Source organism: Thamnophis elegans, chromosome 8 (assembly GCF_009769535.1).
Source record: "Thamnophis elegans isolate rThaEle1 chromosome 8, rThaEle1.pri, whole genome shotgun sequence".
NCBI classification, from domain to species: Eukaryota; Metazoa; Chordata; class Lepidosauria; order Squamata; family Colubridae; genus Thamnophis; species Thamnophis elegans.
This window is the reverse complement of record NC_045548.1, coordinates 73,006,650-73,024,873: the sequence shown is the minus strand read 5'-3', so window position 1 is coordinate 73,024,873 and position 18,224 is coordinate 73,006,650. Positions and strand designations below refer to the sequence as shown.

The 18,224-nt window shown below is 43.1% G+C and overlaps 1 protein-coding gene across 1 annotated transcript in view; it reads right to left on the bottom strand.

Annotated features, from left to right (window-relative positions):
* KHDRBS3 (KH RNA binding domain containing, signal transduction associated 3) overlaps positions 1-11,625 on the bottom strand; it is a 127,194-nt gene extending 115,569 nt beyond the window's left edge. Inside the window, exon 1 of the mRNA XM_032223055.1 lies at positions 11,270-11,625. Coding sequence (XP_032078946.1) covers positions 11,270-11,357 — 88 coding nt within the window. The 5' untranslated portion in view covers positions 11,358-11,625. The remainder of the gene's footprint in view (positions 1-11,269) is intronic.
* Positions 11,626-18,224: the final 6,599 nt, after the last annotated feature.

Genomic DNA, 18,224 nt, shown 5'->3' with positions numbered 1-18,224 from the left:
GATAACGCAGGCACCCCTTTCCAAATCAGCCTCTAGTCCTTTCAAAAATACAAGCAAATAGTATGACGGATCAATTTTCTACCCCAAGTTCAAGGCAGGAACAGCAAGGTTTTGGTAGAAAACAGAAGAGCATGTTAACGTAAAAGTAGGACAACGATTTATGCAGAATTTATTGTTGTATACCTGCTCTTTCTAAAGGATTTCAAAGTACCCAACTTGCCCTCTTTCCTCCTCCTGCTCAGGGGTGGGTTCTGGTTTGCTGAGAAGCAAAAAACAAGATGGTGGTCCCTGCGGCACCGCTGAGAGAATCAGTTCGGGGGCCTGGGTCACTGCTGGTTCAGGCGACCCAAGCTGCCAACTGGTTCGGCTGAAACCAATCCAAACCGGGAGGAACACCACCACTGCTCTTCATCCTCCTCACATTTAGATTTAGGAGAGCCAGTGTCTTTTGTTGCTCAAGTGTGAGGTGGATCACACTAAACACTTGTAACGTTGGCCCATGGAAGATACTTTTTTCTGCTTTTCCCTGCTTATGAATACTGAACACAAATTTCCTGCATTTTCTGGTTTCTAATAAGGAGGCCGAGACATAATTATATATGGTCACTGATACCACTGATGGGGTGACATAATGGCTCAGCAGTTAAGATACTGGGCTTGTCCACTGGAAAGTTGGCATCCCAGGTTCGGGACCTGAGCACCACATGATGGGGTGGTAGCAATAGCAATATCAATAGCAGTTAGACTTATATACCGCTTCATAGGGCTTTCAGCCCTCTCTAAGCGGTTTACAGAGTCAGCATATTGCCCCCACAGTCTGGGTCCTCATTTCAACCACCTCGGAAGGATGGAAGGCTGAGTCAACCTTGAGCCGGTGAGATTTGAACCGCTGAACTGCAGATAGCAGTCAGCTGAAGTGGCCTGCAGTACTGCACCCTAACCACTGCGCCACCTCGGCTTGTAGTCGTCGTCGTCATCCTCCTCCTCCTCCTCCTCAGAACCAGCATTGTGACACAGCTTGGGCCCCACGTCAGTGACTGGCCCAAAAGACAGCCAGTGAGTTTCTATGGTTGAACGTGGCCTAAAAATAACTATGGCATCTATGTTTAGCTACTACAGGTAGTTCCTGACTTATCACGACAACTGAATCTGGAATTGCAATTGTAAAGCCTGCTGGTTCTTAAGCAAGTCGCCATGTTTTGACCAGATCCAACACAATCTTTCTTACAGCAATCGGAAAGCAAATTCCATGATTGCAAAGCAAATCCATAGTCTGTGATGAGCAGTTTTGTTGGAAAACGAAAGTAAATGCTTGTTTCCAACAAAAAAAAAACTTTGTAAATTGTCGTCATGTCACTGCAGGCCAATGGAAATGTCCACAAATGCAGGCTAGTTGCTCAGTGGGATAAACATCATGCCAATTAAAAACCAGGATCCACGAACACCAGTTGGCATTTCAAACATCATGATCCCAAATACTTAATCTCTGCCCACACCAACATCAAACGTGACCACTTCGATTGGAGCGAAACAAAAATCATGGGGCAAGCTACCACCCACCATGCTCTTGAGTTCATCAAATCCTGGCACTCTACAAGTAATACCATCAACAGGCGCATTGACTTACAACTAGCTTACAAAGCCCTCAGAGTCCAAATCAACCACACAGCCAACCAGAAACAGCCCTGACCCTCAATCAAAGTACTCTAGCCCACCCACCAGCAGTTTACCTTCCAATGACGTCACCTGATGTAATCTCTCTATCACAAGTCTCTCAATGACTCATACTTGACCCATCACAAGACCCTCACTTGACACACCCACACTGAAGCCGTTAGAAACAGAAGAACATCGACACTGACATCCCCTAAACCAGTGTTCGGCAAACGTAAACATTTAAAGAGCCACAAAGGTCCAAAATGGAAGCCTCCCTCCCCCCATTCAATTCTGGAGCAGACTGGAAGTCTGGTTCCCCCACCACCGAGTCTCCTCCTAGCACGGCATCCTTTTTCCTCTACCTGTCCTAACTGAAAGCTCTATCAATTGTGGAGGCAACCGACAACAGGGAGTCACAGCAGAGGGATGAAAGAGCCACATGCGGCTCCAGAGCCATGGGTTGCTGACTCCTGCCCTAAACTCTGCTGAAGATGTTACCTAGCCTGGTAATGAAACATCTGAAAAGCCAACCCACAAGCTCAGAGAATGAACCTTCACCCTCATAGTTGCTAAGTGCCCAAAATGCAACCACATATGACAATGGGGAAGTGTTCAGGATTTCAAATAGTCCTTGAGAGATTGATCGTAATTCTGATAGGTCTTTAAGGGACCGGGCATAAATGAAGGACTGCCAGTATATCTCACCATCTCTATGTATGGGCAAAACAAGCTGAAATAAGAATGAAACCGTTCTGATATCTTCACCCCACCAGCAAGCAGTTAGCGAAAAGCATGAAAAATGACAATTTTGGATACTATGATCTAAGTATACAGTGCAAACATTTATGAAAGGTAAAGTCGGGACTGTGTTCTGACCCAGGCTTCCTTAGAAAGCAACAAGCGAAGCCTTGGTATCAGCAAAACCTCTTTTATACACACCACTGTCAGCAAGGCTTAGCCAACAGTCTTTCAGAGGAATGTTTATTCCACATGCACTTTATCTCGTTTGGAGCACTGATAAGATAGTTTTCAAACACAGGGCAAAGCAAAACTTGGCACAGTCTTTCTTTCTATTCATTCATAAACAGAATGAATAAATTGTTTCCTGCAAAAGCCCACTCCCCTTGCGGACGGACATTGGTAACAGGCTCCAGCTGTTCCTCTGCCTCACTGCTGTCCAGCTCCCTCTCTGTCTCCAACGCAGAGTCCTCGTCTGAGCTTTCCTCCACACCCAAGACTGGCTCGTGTTCCTCCCCAACCTCCTTATAAACAGAAGTGACAAACTACATTTCCTGTAAGGATCCCTTTTCAGCAAGTGCCACACAAGACTAACTATTAAAGTGTGTAATTCTAACACGTTCTACAGTGAGTGTTTTTTTTCTGGAACACCAAGAGGAAAAAGCACGTTAATTGCTGTTGTTTCTGCCCGTCTGGCAGATCGCTAACATTTGCGAAGCCAATCGGAAAACGAACTCCTTAATTCTTTGAGTCGTTCAGCACATGGTCAAGGAAACTTCCATATAACTCCACTTGAGCCCAAGCTGGTTGCCCAGAAAGTTGGGTGTAAAATCTTAATGAACTTAAAAACTGTACGGATCAGCATCTTTATTGGCTAGCTTCATTTACTGTATTAGCATTCTCTTCTTAAAACTTCGCCTCAGCCTGTTTCCACACTCCAGCAGGAGCCTAGCGTTATAAAGACCCATGGATGGGTCAAATCCCAAATTTGACCGGTGGGAGGCCCTCATCCAGAAAGCATCTTTTCTGCCATAATGAAAGATGATTAATGGTTTTGTTCCCAGCAACCCTCTTAGGCTGTTCCGAGAACTTGGTTCTTTTCTCGACAACTTTTAAGGCCCTGCGTGGCTTATTTATGTAGTTTGGGAGAAGCAAAAATAATTGCCACTATCTTGGGCAACTGTTGTCTGCTCAGCAAATATCTAAGTAAGGTCTATTAGCTAAGGACATCCAAGGTTCAGGGCCACTTTTGCTCTAACTGGAGAGCCATGATTAGCTTTGTCTTGAACGCCTCCTTAAATTCTCTGGCCTGCACAAATACGATGGCAGTTTCTATTCTGCTCTGCCAGCAGACTAATTCATGTAGAACAGGTTTTTTTTTCTGACAATAGGATGGCTGAAAGACAATGAGGGGAGTTTAAAGCATTTAAAGTCATGCTTGAGGGTCAAATCTAGGCGTTAACTACTAGAGGGGTTGTGTTTCTGAGTCAGTGTATTTTTAAAAAAACGGTTCTACAAAGGAAATGTATTTTGCTATTTATAGAAAACTCAATTTCCTCTGTTTTTGTGCAACTATTAATACATGGTTTCCATTAAGCTTCAGTTTGGGATATCTGCTTATGAATCTACCTCTAGATAAAGTCCTTAATGGGAACAAAATGGCCCCCACCCCTCCTTATTTTAAACCCACATATGGGCAGGGATTAAAATGTTGGTCCTAGGTTTTAGGGCAGTGTTTCTCAACCTTGGCGACTTTAAGTCATGTGGACTTCAACTCCCAGAATTCCCCAGCCAGCTGTGCTGGCTGGGGGATTCTGGGAGTTGAAGTCCACATGACTTAAAGTCGCCAAGGTTGAGAAACACTGGTATAGATAGTCCTCAGCTTATGGCTATTTGTAGTTACAATGGACCCAACTAAAAGCTACTCACGGCCCGTTTCTGAAATTACAACAGGCACATGGCAATCAGCTCACCATTACAGCATCCCACAGTCATGTAACTGCAATTTGCAATAATGGTTTTTGTCAGTTTCTAGAAAGCTTTGTTTCCAGCAAAAAAAAGAAAAAATCTTAGGGAGGGGGGATTTATTTGCTTAACCACCACCACAAAAAAATGTCAAAAAATCCAATTATTTCCCAGAATGCCTTAACTTACCAACACAACAACTTGCAACCATAATTCCGACTTGTTGGAATAAGTCAGGAATACCCGTACATTAATTCAGACCTAAGCTGTAGTGCCAGAAATGCCGTCTCGGGAATTCTGGGAGTTGAAGTTCACAGTATGGACTTAATAACTGTTTTTAAGAAGAGTCTAGACCCGTGATGTGCCAGAGGTGGCACACAGAGCCCTCTCTGTGGGCATATGCACCATCACCAACTGCTCTTCCGGGTTCCAGCACTCACACTCAAGTTAACCATCACTAGTATATAGGTTCTCCTGCTTAAGCAGGAAACTGGGTTAGAAGACCTCTAAGATTCCTCATTCTATTCTAAGTTTGAATTTGTCAAGGTTTGAACAATTTTGACATAGGTTTGTATGATTCTGTACAAAGTAGATAGAGACTGATGCAAAAAGAAAACCTTTTTTGCCTTTTCCTTTCTGTCTATTACCCCCTAGTGGCTTTTGCATTCAGAAAAACCAGCAGTTTAACAGTTCAATCATGGACATTTTACCGTTTTAAGGTTGGGCTAAGCAAATGCATCTTTTTTGCCATGTTTACACTGTAACTAGCAAAATAAAATTTGATATTTCCTACGTAGAATTGGTTCATGCTTGCTTTCTCCAATAATATTTACTGCTTAATATACTCAGTCCTACTTATCAGTCCAAACTTATCACAGTATTTGTGGGGTTACTGTTCCCCCTCCCCCCCCAAGAACATGATGTTCTAGAAAAATGAAGCCGTATTCAAGTATCAATCAATGCTTGAGAAAATATGAACGTCCCATGTGTCTCACCCATTTATGGTAATGCATGACTACATCAGATGAAGTTCTTAGATTTATGGGAGATCTCTCGAATCACATGTGGCCACTATTTTTGTAGCTTATGACTAAAGTATCAAAGAATTATTTTCTCAATGCATGTCAGTCTTGTGAGATAGGTCAGATGAGAAACACGGCCAGATAAACTACTTTACTGTAACGGAATCTTAAGAGTCTGAAATCTAGAGTCTGAAAAGTACAATCCCCCCCCCAACACAACTTACAGCCCAAGACAACAGAGAGGGGGGGGGGGTCTCTTCTAATCTGTTTGCCCACCCATATACCTGTCACAGGTTCAGCTACCTTTTATCGGACTGTCCCTTTGGAGAAAAAAGCTAAACAACTCTAGGTTTGTCCAAGTTGAGAAAAAAACAACAGTCTTGCTGGTCAGATTGTATGTAGTCTGTAGTTTCCTCGGGGCTTGGTTGCATGCATGCTGCAGATGTTTCAATACCCAACAAGGGTAAATCAGCACTGTCTTCACGTGTGCGGTTTGTTCCCCATTTATACACAGTAGCCTGGCTTGCCACAGTTGATGGGAGTGTGGTTTGCTTGATGACATCTAGATTAGAATATTGTTTTGTGCCAGACTGTTTGTCTTGTATTAATTCCAGCTTTGTTGCTGAAGGTCAGTTCGGATATTTTTATTCCCTTAACTTCCTTAGCGTTTAAATGTGGTTTATCTGTCTATTAATGGAGGGTTGGTCTTATCCCACAGGCTTCCAGGAATTCCCTGGTACCTGGCTTGTGTCCAGGAGTTCATGATTTTCCAGTTGAAACTATGGTGAAGTCTATCCATATGATGTGAGATTGAGGAGTTTCCATCATCTCATCTGGCTTCTAGCTGGTGTTCATAGGTGCACTGTTAGTCTTCTGCCCATTTGTCCTATATAGTGGCCATTACAGTCCTTACCCTGATCAGATTTCTAGCCTACATTGCTGAAATTGCTCCACGTTTCTGTAGAACTGACTACACAATGGAAACAGATGTTTTTAAGACTGGTTGCTGCATCATTTCAGACAGATCATTTGCCCAAAGGATTCCCATGGGATTATTAAAATCAGATTTATTTGCTCTGCTATGGGACGTTTCTAGGGAAAGTGCATTCTTCTTTAGGTTGTAACCTTAAACATAGGTTTCATTCCTATGACATTAATCTTCCATATCAATTGTCTGATTTTTTTTTCCAGATTTTCATTTAAAAATGCTTTTGAAATAGCAGGTACTTTCTATAACTTCTCAAATTTATCTAAACCAGAGGATATTTTTGCCCTGATGGAAAGCACTCACATTCCTAATATAATTTTGCTTGCCTTGACTATTGGTTTAATAAGCAAGACTTATAATTAAACCAACCACCCATTTTAAAAATCAGTTATGTCTGTGATTTTTTTTAAAAAAATGGACAATTCAGTAAAGATGATGCTGCATTCATGTGCATCTTTATTCTATATCTGGAATAAATTTCCTAAACTTCCAATATGCACATTACTTCTCAATTTAAAATGCATTACTCAAAAGAAAATACTATTTCCACACCAGAAGAAATTACCTGTATTAAAAATTGAGCTACCATCACTCATCTCTTTTTTTGGGGGGGGGGATGGGAGGGACTGTTTTCTTTTTAAGCATCACAGATTTTTTTTTATTGTCCCCTCCGACAAACTCCTTAATTCATACAAACATGCAACTTAGAGATGTTGAGACAATTCAGATATTATGCAGAACTTTTGCTAAATAAGAGCTTCACTGCTCTTCCCTCACCTGAACTTTTCATTCAGACACCAAAATTTCAGAAATTTATCAAAAGCCATCTCATAGGGGCAGTTTTAAAGATAATGTGCACCCCATTCCTTTTGATTCTGTATGTTAATATTAGATTAGTGTTGTGTAGGTTAATATCTTTAATATACGATTCAGGAATACTATGGTGCTGGACAACCTTAGAAGCCTAATAATAGAAAAAATGAGATAGTACATTTAAGACTACAAGTGCTTCCTTACATTAGGTGAAACTTCAGCAATTTATCATAGCAAACCTGTTCCTACAGACACTTAAAGACAAATTAACACTGCACAGCTTTCTATGGTTTAAGATTATCTACAGTATAAAGATACATAACCTTTGACAGCAGTTTAAATACTGGCTACCAGCCCATTCCCAAAGAGGTCATTCTCAATTTGAATTAATAAGCATCTCACCAAAGATGAACGTTAAGCCCCGAGATTGATGTTCAGGCATGCACCACTTAAAACAAAGTGGTCTGGGAACTTAAGCATGGAATGCAAATTATTAACCATAGCATATACTGTACCGCATATGTTGTTTCTGGCTATTCATCATTTATTCATCACGGGGGGCGGGGGGGATGTTAATATTTCCTTCTAGCATTTTTTACACTCTACACAAACTTAGCCCAAAAATCCTGGCTTGTACTTCTTTAAATATTGTCTTGAGCGAGAGATATTTAAAACCCTGTTTTATTATTGCATTCCTGAATGAGCAGAATTAAAGTTGCAGCAATCAATATTAGGCAAGTTGGACTGTCAAAAAGTAATCTTACAGGGGGGTGTTATCTTTTAAGAAAACAATTCCGGTTCTTTATCCCTAAAATCTAATATGTCAATAACGTTCACACAAAATCTAGAATATTTAAGAAGCAGTCTGCTAGAAAATGTACTCCGATGTTTCCTTTGCATCTAAAGCCATGGCCAAGAAGCCCAGTTTGAACACAAGGCTCCCTCTGCAGTGTTAAAATAGGACTACGAAGCAAAACAGCCTTCCGTTTTAGCATCATGGTTTATGAAGTTTAACTCCATAAATAAGATATTCTGACACAAGAATACTTCCATACCACACCGTTGATCCACCTAACCGAATTCTGTTGTGATGCAAACGACACTGAACCCCCCCAAAAAATGTTCAATGCTTCCAAATATGTAATTACCGTATTAACTCCAGTGGCAGTCCACAGACCCAATTTCAACAATACTCAAGTATTTGCTACCAAAACTTAATGTATCCAAATGCACGAGACAAGCATCTCCTAGAGGACTCAAACTACTTTACATTTAAAGCTCCCAAAGACACCTCAAAACACCCAAAAGCATTCCACTAAGAGTGACAGTGAATTTTGTTTAGTGCTCAACTGTTCTTAGAATTCCTTCAACTATAACTTGATTGATCAGGAGCTGCTCCAAATAAAAATACTGGAGGGGAAGCTTATAATGTTGATGCCATCTCGTATTAAAGATGCAGTAACAAGTGTTTCTAAGACTGCTGGAGGGTAAAATTCATATTTCTCACCTGTTAAGTCAATAAGCTGAATTTGTTTTAATGGGACCATGGAAACAGGACACCACCTATTCCAGACTCCCTGGGCAACTCACTGCAAGCCTACCTACCGATTATTAAAAGCACCATCTGTTGTTTTCAGTTTCCCAGACAGGAAAAGCCAGGTTAACCTTACAATGCAACTACGGAGAGAGAGAAGCCCGTCATCTTTTCTCGTGATCGCTCTCAAAGAACATCAAGTTCTTCAAATAAGGAAATAAATTTGCAGGGCAGCCAGAAACAAGAACACAAAATTCCATTGTTTGGGGGAAAATAAAGCAAGCCATTTACAAGAGTGGTCCTTCCAGGCTGCAAAAAAAAATGCCACAATGATTAACTAGAAGCAAAGGAGACTGCCTATTTTGTGGAATACAGACAGCCACAAAACAAAAGATATTAACAGGGTAGCCAGTCAATACCATAGATTCTATCCTCGCTGTTAAACTAAGAACAGGAGGAGGTTCTTTTCCCTTCTTCCACTTCCTGCCCTGAAGGGAACACAGGCTTCCTTTTAGTCCAACAATAACAATCCATTCCAAAAGAAGACATTCACTTGAGAGTTGTGCAATTACACAACACCTGCACACCTAAAGCATTGACAAATTCCACTCCACAGAAATTAGAATTGTCTCAGACATACAAGGCAACCGCTAGGAAGGAAGAATGGAGCAGCTTTTGATTCCTTCTGGGGATCAGCTCAATCTTAAGGACAAGCAATCTTCATTTGGCCTTTGCTTCCAAATTCACAACTCAGGACACCCTTTTCTATACACATTCCAAACTCCAGTTTTCCAACAGAAACCTTCCCGTGCCCCCAATTATCCTTTGAAGTCTCCTGTCTGATTTCCATAAAGCCCTCCATGCATCAAGTCCCACTTACATCAAGTCCCCATTTATTTGTACCCATTTCCTGTGTTCTTATTCATGTTTATTCTTATTCCTGTTATCTTGTAGACGAGTGACAAAACTAAATAAACAACTGGTATCATCTTCCTAATAAACAATTGGTATCATCTTCCTAGGACAAGGGCGACTATCACTTGTAGCCAGAAGGGAACTTCTCAAAAGCTGAAGGCAAAGTCCAGAATGAGGAATCCTTGGTGCTCTCTCTGAGCTGGCTTGTCTTCTTGCAGAGGTTTCATTACCCAAACTAGGTATCACCATCAATGCTAGTCAAGCAAGCTCAGAGAACCCCTTGTCAATTGTGAGCTACAAATATTCATCTATTAGGAAAGTCTAAAATGCCTTTCCTTATTGCCCCTCCACCTAATTTAAGGGGCTCTAAGGAACTTCATGTGTAACATGTTCACACTGGTGTAATGGGACTGGGGGTTTGTTAATATGATATATTGGGTTAGGGATATATATGGGACTGGGGGTTTGTTAATATGATATATTGGGTTAGGGATATATATATATATCCCTAACCCAATATATCATATTAACAAACCCCCAGTCCCATTACACCAGTGTGAACATGTTACACATGAAGTTCCTGAGAGCTCCTTAAATTTATATATATATATAATCTTCACTGCTGAGTTGTATTGGGTTGGAGGGGGTGCACTGAAGGAGCTCAACCAATCTCATTGTACATATGTTGTGCACTGACAATTATTTGATCTCCCCCCACACACACACACATTATAGTGCAGTCTTCCATTGAGAGGATAATTCTGACCCTCTATGAACCACTTTTTTCCTTAGACTCCATCCCTCCTTGGAGGTTAGCAAAGGTCATCTTTCCGAGCCCCAAGTGGCCTTTGAGGGTGGGGGGGGGGGCACGCAATCTTCAACCCTGTAGGCAACTTCCAACCTGAAAGCCTTCTCTTTCTCCCAACTCCGGCATTGGAAATCAAACAGTCCCCCACCCTCCCAAAAAAAAAAGGAGGCTGGTTTAACCGAGATCCTATTCTGTCCTTTTCCCATCCAGCAGCACCTAAAGCGGTCAAAGACAAAGCCGGCAGAAAGGAGGACCCCCAAATTCACTATATACCAACACCCTTATTGGGGGAGCGGGGGGGGGGAAATAAATGATTAAAAGGCAGACACGTTTCAGCCCAGGATTCATGTGCTGTGCAATCGAGTTGGGTGGATTTTTTTTTTTGGGGGGGGGGGGGTTGTCGGCTAATCCCTAATTTCTTTTGCGGGGGGGGGGCGCTCCAGCAAGGCCACCCCATTTAGAAAAAGCTGCCATGCCAGCCCATCCCAGAAGGATCTCGAGTTTAAGGAACGCCGCTTTCATCCAACCGGGGTTTTAAAAAGGGAGAGAGGAGGAAGCAGCCGAGACGACGCGAGTTCGCACCTAGCCGGCGTTCACACGTGCTCGGAGGGACCCCGGCGAGGCGTGCAAGCCCCGGTTATTGTCACTTCCCACCCGCTTCCCTGGCAAAGATTCCCAGGCTGGAGCTTCCGTACAAGGCAATGCAAAGCGGCGCCTCCGCCCCACCGGACCGGCCTCGGTTTGGCAATGCAATGAGCCCCCGCCCCTCCACCTCGCCCCCCCCCACCCCACCCCCGGGCCGTTAAGAGCCACGCGGACGCCTCCCCCACCTTGGTTGACCAGTCGCAGCGCGTGGGTGAAGGAAGGATCCAGGGAGTCCTTCTCCGCCATCAGCTCGGGCAGGTACTTTTCCTCCATGGCCCGCCCGCCTGCCCCGTTGGGGGCGACACGCCGGACCACTCGCTTCGACCCGCCGGGCAAGAGAAGCAAAGCCAAGCAGGACGGTTGCGGCCACAAGACGGTAAAATCCTCCTTTGGGGCAAGAGCCGAGGAAACGAAGCGGTCCCGGTTTGCGTCCTTCCCCGGACAAAACACAAGCGCTCCTTGTCCCCCGAGGCCACGGATCCAAAGGAGCAGCGACGCCACCAGCGGATCCCACACTACCGCCCCCTCCGGCGGCAAACCGCGACTCAGCGTGCCAACGGCGGAACTCGCCTTAAATACTCGGCGCCGCGGCCACGCCCCGCTCCTCGCGCGCCTTCCCCTCCCATCTTTCCAACGCCCGGCGAGGAAAGGCCGTGCCGTCCCCTTCCGCCCGCCTCCCTTTGTTTGCCATTGGGTCACGGAAGAGCGTTGTGACGCCAGGAGGCATAGCCCCCACCCCACCTCAGCGAGATTGGCAGCTTTTTTTTTTCTCTCCCCGCCTACCTATTCGTGAATGTTAAGAGAGGGGGGAGGCTAGGTCTCATGGCCACGCCCCGCTCGCCCGAAAGCTGCGCGCCAAAAAAAAAAGGCGGGGAGGCCTAGCTAGCACGCGCCGTGAAAAAACCGTTAGGGGGCGCGTGGCCGGCGGCCGTGCGCGAGCCGAACGGTTGGGGCGCCTTGAGCAGGGTGGTGGCACCTGTGGGAGTTGACACACCCGTCGGGGGCGCGCCTGGTTAATGCTCGTACAAAGCCCGTCAGACAATAATAACAATAACAGATTACGATATCCCATTTACTATCCCTGAGGGCTTCCTAGTCTGTGAATGCGCTCTCCCAGAGTGGAACTGTAAGGGTCCAAATGACCGCTAGGGGGGCAGCAACGCTGGGTTTTGCTTTTCTTTCTGCTGCCCCCTGGTGGATGCTTCAGGTTTTGCATCCCACAGAGCTTTCCCCAATGATTTCAGCTGAATAAACCATTCCTTTAATTCCCAAGGTGAATTATTGGGGTTCAGGGCCATCTTGGGGAAGAGATTATAGAGGATCATAAATCTGAAAGTTTCTTCCAGTGATTGCAGAAAGTAGCGGAGGAGGACATTAAAGGAAGCAGATGGAAATAAAGATACACAAAAACAAGTTGTATCACATTTTTTTTTGAAGCAAGCATGTATTTCCCCCCCCCCCTCTTTCTGTAAAGGAGAAGGAGTTGAAAGCTTTTATTCTCACAATTTGCACCTATGGAAAAAATAAAAGAAAAAAAACCTTAAAAAGAGGCAAATCTAAAAGAGGCCCATAAGTATAAAAGAAATGTTCAACCAGATATATACACTGGATTTGTTTTTGTCCACCTCTTGAGTTATTCTTAAGAACCTAGGATTGGCAGATGTTATTTTTGTTTATTAGTTATAATTATTGTCTGACGGTGTTAAAGATATATTTGCACAATGTAAGCTGTTCCCAGCAATTTGCAGTTGATGCTGGAATTTTGTCAGAGTCGATGGTGTTCAAATATTTTGGGATGTTTGGGATTTCACCCAAGGAGTCTATTACTATTGCTAATATTTTTTCCTTTTTTTCCCTTAGTTGTTCTACTTCTATTTGCAGGTTTTTATATTTGGTGGCTTTTTTCCCCAGGGTGTATTTTCGTTCGTTTGTTTGTCTTCTGCTGCCTCTAGCTGCAACCGCCACTTTCAAATTCTTTCTCATCCACAATTGTTAAGTCTGGGATGTTATGTGGCAACGTTTGTTTGAATTCTAAAATCCTAGCACATCTTAGCTTCTTCGTTTTCTGACACTTTGCCTGTTTTCGGATACTACCAGTTCTTGCAAATGCTATTTTACACAGATATGCCAACACAGCATTGTTGCTACTATCTTTGTTAGTAATTAATCTGTGTAAACTTCTTGCAGCAGCTAACTAGGTGGCCTACTGTTTCTTCAGTTTATCATTTATTTATCACTATTCGCTATTAATAGTAAATACTATTTTCTATTAATAAATTGATAGCTAATAGTAATCACATTACTATTGTTACATTGTTTATGCTTATAACTTTAGCAAAGGGGAAATTTGAGAGCAAAACCAAGAAAATAAATAATCAAGTAATTCTAATTTGTTGATGATTGGGGGATTGGAGACTAAAACATATGAAGAACGGTTGCAGGAACTGGGTATGTCTAGTTTAATAGAAAGAAGGACTAGGGGAGACATGATAGCAGTGTTCCAATATCTCAGGGGTTGCCACAAAGAAAAGGGAGTCAAACTATTTTCCAAGGCACATAAGGGTAGAACAAGAAGCAATGGGTGGAAACTAATGAAGGAGAGAAGCAACTTAGAACTGAGGAGAAATTTCCTGACAGTTAGAACAATTAATCAGTGAAACAGCTTGCCTCCAGAAGGTGTGAATGCCCCAACATTGGAAGTCTTTAAGAAGATGTTGGATAGCCATCTGTTTTAAATGGTATAGGGTTTCCTGCCTAGGCAGGGGGTTGGACTAGAAGACCTCCAAGGTCCCTTCCAACTCTGCTATTGTATTGTATTGTATTGTATTGTATTGTATGAGGAGCATGGGGTGGGCGTGGCTGGGGTGGGTGTGGCTCAGAGGTGGGTTCCTACCAGTTCGCACCTATTCGGTAGAACCGGTTCGTCAAATCTACCGAACCGGTTAGAAGAGGTTCCACCAGTGGACCCGGAAAGCAGGTCACACCTACAGAAGAGGTTCCAAAATTTTTTGAAACCCACCACTGCCACACACACATACACACACACACAGACAGACAGACAGACAGACTGACAGACTGACACAGAGAGAGAGAGAAAGAGAAAGAACGGAATAAAGAAAGAAAGAGAGAAAGAAAGAAAGAAAGAAAGAAAGAAAGAAAGAAAGAAAGAAAGAAAAAAGAAAGCGTGTGAGAGAGAGAGATGAAAGAAAGAAAAAAGAGACAGAGAGACAAAAGGAAGGAGAGAGAGAGAGAGAGAGAGAGAGAGAGAGAGAGAAAACACATGGCCACTCCCACCAGGTCACATGGCCGGCAAGCCACTCCCACAAAGGAGGCCACACCCACAGAGTAGGTTCCAAAAATTTTTGAAACCCACCACTGGTCTGTGGGCATGGTAAGTTTAATTGAACTGGTCTGTAAACCAGTTAGTTAGGATGAACTAACTTTTTCTCACTTACAATCGGGCTGAACTCCAAAGAGGTTTAGAGCAATGCAGCCACAAATGTATACATACAATGCTAAGATATAAATCCTTTTCTTAATATGTTGAATAAACAAAGTCCTTGAAGTGATCTCAATAGTCACTCTCAAAAAGATGTCAGTAGCTAAATTTGCGTAGTAAATAACAAAATAACTATTTTAGCTGGAGAGGGCAATAGAAGAAAATATCTGTAATTCAAGGCTGAATTGTGGAGCCCTTGGTGCTCTGTGAACTTGATTATTTGCTTGCAGACATTTCATTACCCAAGTAGGTAACATCATCAGGGCCAGTGAGTGTGGGTTTTCTCCTTATTTATATACTTTGTTGGCCCTTCCAGTGTTGGTAGGGATGAGTTTTTTTCTCCTTAATAATTTCTTGGTTAGGATATTGTCTTCTTTTGAATGGTGTTCAACTGTGCTTTAACTCTATGGGTGATTTGTAGCCGGAGAAAAAGAGGAAGACCAAAGAAAACCAAACAAAATCTGGCCCCAAATATTTCAGGAAGATCTGAAAAACATCCATCTTAAGCGGAAGGATGTGAAGACTGTAGCTGAGCTGTGGAGTACGCTATTTTTTGCTTGGCACTTGGACATGATGAAATTCCTTGATTAAGTTATTGCTTTCTGCTTGGTGGTTTGTCTGGTGTTAATCCTTGCTGCCGGGAAGGAGGCGTATTGATCTCTGTGTTTTCCTCTTGCCTTAGTTTCCTTTTTAGGAAAGAAGGAACTAACCTAAAGAATGCTTGAAGCTAAGCTTAGCAAAGAAGGAGCCAAACTAAACTAAGCTAAACTAAAAAGGAAATATAAAGACCAAGACAAATCCTCATAGGCAGTCCATACCCAGATAAGCACTAAAAGGAAATGCAAAGCAATCATTAATAGACACTTGGTAGTACCTAGTGATGCTCTGTATCTATAAAAATTGAGTTGAAGATTAGATGTCCATACATTTAGACTAAACTACTGTGATGCACACTCTAGATCAGGGGTGTCAAACTCGGCTTCATCGGTTTCGTCATCCGCGTCAGGGTTGTGTTTTACCCCGGGGGCCACAGTGGGCATGGCCAGGGTGGGCGTGTCATGGGGCACCTGTGGTGACCCAAGCATTCTGCCAGCAAAAACAGGCTCCCAAGCTCCATTTTTGGCTGTGACAGCTTTCTGCACCACATGGCACCTGGGAAGATTACATCATCCAGCAAGGGTCAACCAATCCTGGGACTCAGGACAGCCTACATAGTTGCCCCTGCATGGCCCCATGGGAGTCTGACAACCAATCAGAACACAAGCTCAAATTCAAAAGCCCAGAGAGGGCATAAAACTCACGCACTCTCAGCATCTCTTCCCTTTTCCCCCCAGGGCCTCAAAACAAGTGGTCCTGTCCATCATCAATAAACCTTCTTTCCAAGCAACTTCCATAAATCCAGTGTCTTTTACCCCACTTGGAAGTGAACCCAGAAGGACATTTCTTGTAACAAACGTATAAAGCCTGTATGGTTGGTACAGGACTACCAGCAGGATGATATCTTTCCCACCAGAGCAGGCCTGACTACTTCACTCCTGCCAGGAGAAGCAGCTGGCTTTCCCTCATTCCTGGAAGACAGAAAGCTCCCAGAAGCACTGTTGTTCCAAGTAGCGGCTGATCCACTGAAACAGATTCCCATTAAAAGCTAAAAAAAAAAACCAATCATAAGCAGAGATTTTGCATAGATTTTTGGGAGACCTCATGCCATATATTTTGGAAAGTTCTAATTGTACTTCCGTTCTTATGCAAGACTTGAAGCACCAGACTGAAGACAGATCCTCCTGAAGAAAATCTAGACCGAACATTGACTTGATGGCACATGATGTAAAGAATGTGGACTTGATGTACTTATGTAAGCTGTGTTGCCAAAACCCCTAAAAACGTCTAAAGCAAAGATGGCCCAATAATTGTTATAAATTCCATTTTTGTGCCAATGCAATGGCAATAAGAACAGTCAATTTTCTTCCACTCTTTCTGCATGTGTTGATTCCTAGCTGTGTTGAATATGTTAAACCCTCTAATGGAAAGTTGGGTGGGACAAATCACGTACAGGCATGCCAGAGCGCTCTATAGTTTTCTTAGCAGATAGTGTCTCTCTTATTGTTGCAGATTGAGTGCCAGTTAGATAGAGTCTAGAGTGACGAGTGACGTGGCATCTTGCATGTTTTTTTGGATTGTCAGAAACTGAGTAGCTGCAAGAAGTAGTTGAATACTTTCCTTGGGAAAAGCATGGTTTCCAAGGTTTAGTTGAAAGGCTTGCCATTTCTTGAAAAGGATCTCACAGGATCTGGCTGTATTTCATAACTTTTGCCTAGTTGCCAACCTTCCATAGAGAAAGCTGATTATCTGGAACCTTTTTGGTCCAGATTCAAGCCTACTCAGAGAAAAGAATTGCACTGGTTTTGCTCTGGTAAATGACCTACCCTTGAAAAGCCAGTTGGACAGGTTGTTTCCAGGTTGACTCTCTCCTTGGTCAGTTTCCATCCACTGTTCCCCATCTGGCCTTTGGCAAGTAGGAAATTGTGATTATAGTTCTGGGACAGTTGGAATTATGGGATGGCTATGATGGCGAAAAGGCCACATCTGGCTGAGATCTCGGCAGGAGTGATGGAACAGCCTCTGCATCACAGCCAATTTGAAGTAGCTGGTAGGAGATGCTACCCTCTGTTTGGAGAGTCAACTTTGACCTGAGCAGTACTCATTGGTATACTTCTTGTGAGTTGCAAGAGGAAACCCCTGATAAAAGTTTTTTTTTTAAAAAGAGCATAATGTTGAGAAGAAAAATGCATGGATGAAAGCTTGAACCTTTGCTATTTTCATATGATAAAACAGCTTAATCCATGTGATGATTAGCTCCAGTGGGGAAGAAGGAGATTGAATTGTAAGAGACTATGAAGATACCACCATTATCAAGCTTATAGATTTAACAGTACACTTAAACATCCAAAGTATATTCTTCTTACATCATCTGCACAACCAATTTCAAGATTAAATAGTGGAGTTCTGTGGTTGTTGTCGTTGTTGTTTTTACTTTATTTGGTAGTTGTGAGACCCTGGGAAACTGCTTCCACCGCATCTGTTAGTTGCACCAAGGAGCTAGCGTTTACTGTGGTCTAAAGAGGCTAAAGCAGAAACGTCCTTACACGTCACATTTCCATAGCAATATTGGTAATCCCCAGCTAATTTCAGTCAAAAATGGTCACTGAAGGCAGATACAATGTGATTAATTGTTGATTTCCACAAACGAACACTTCATGTGAGGCACGCACAGGATGTTAACGACGGAAGAGGTTGTGGGGGGATCTCCATATCACGGTCCTTTGGAAATCTCTGCACACAAGCATTTCTGTTGTTTTTCATGAGCACATTTCTCTCACCAGCTCAAATGACGTTGTTGGCACGACCAAAAGCAGGACTGATCAAGCTGGACATTTGGGTCACCTGTAGCTTCCACGGAGATGAAACGCCAAACGCCATAGCCTACCCCGGAGGCTGATCATCCAAATGGTTTTCAAGACTCTCTTGGAGATTTCCCTACAGATTTATCTGCTGCTTCTGTCAAAGCCTTAGCATTATTTCAAAGAAGCAGATTATTCAAATTCAGTGGTTATGTCCTTAACCCAGCCTAGTTCAATGATGGC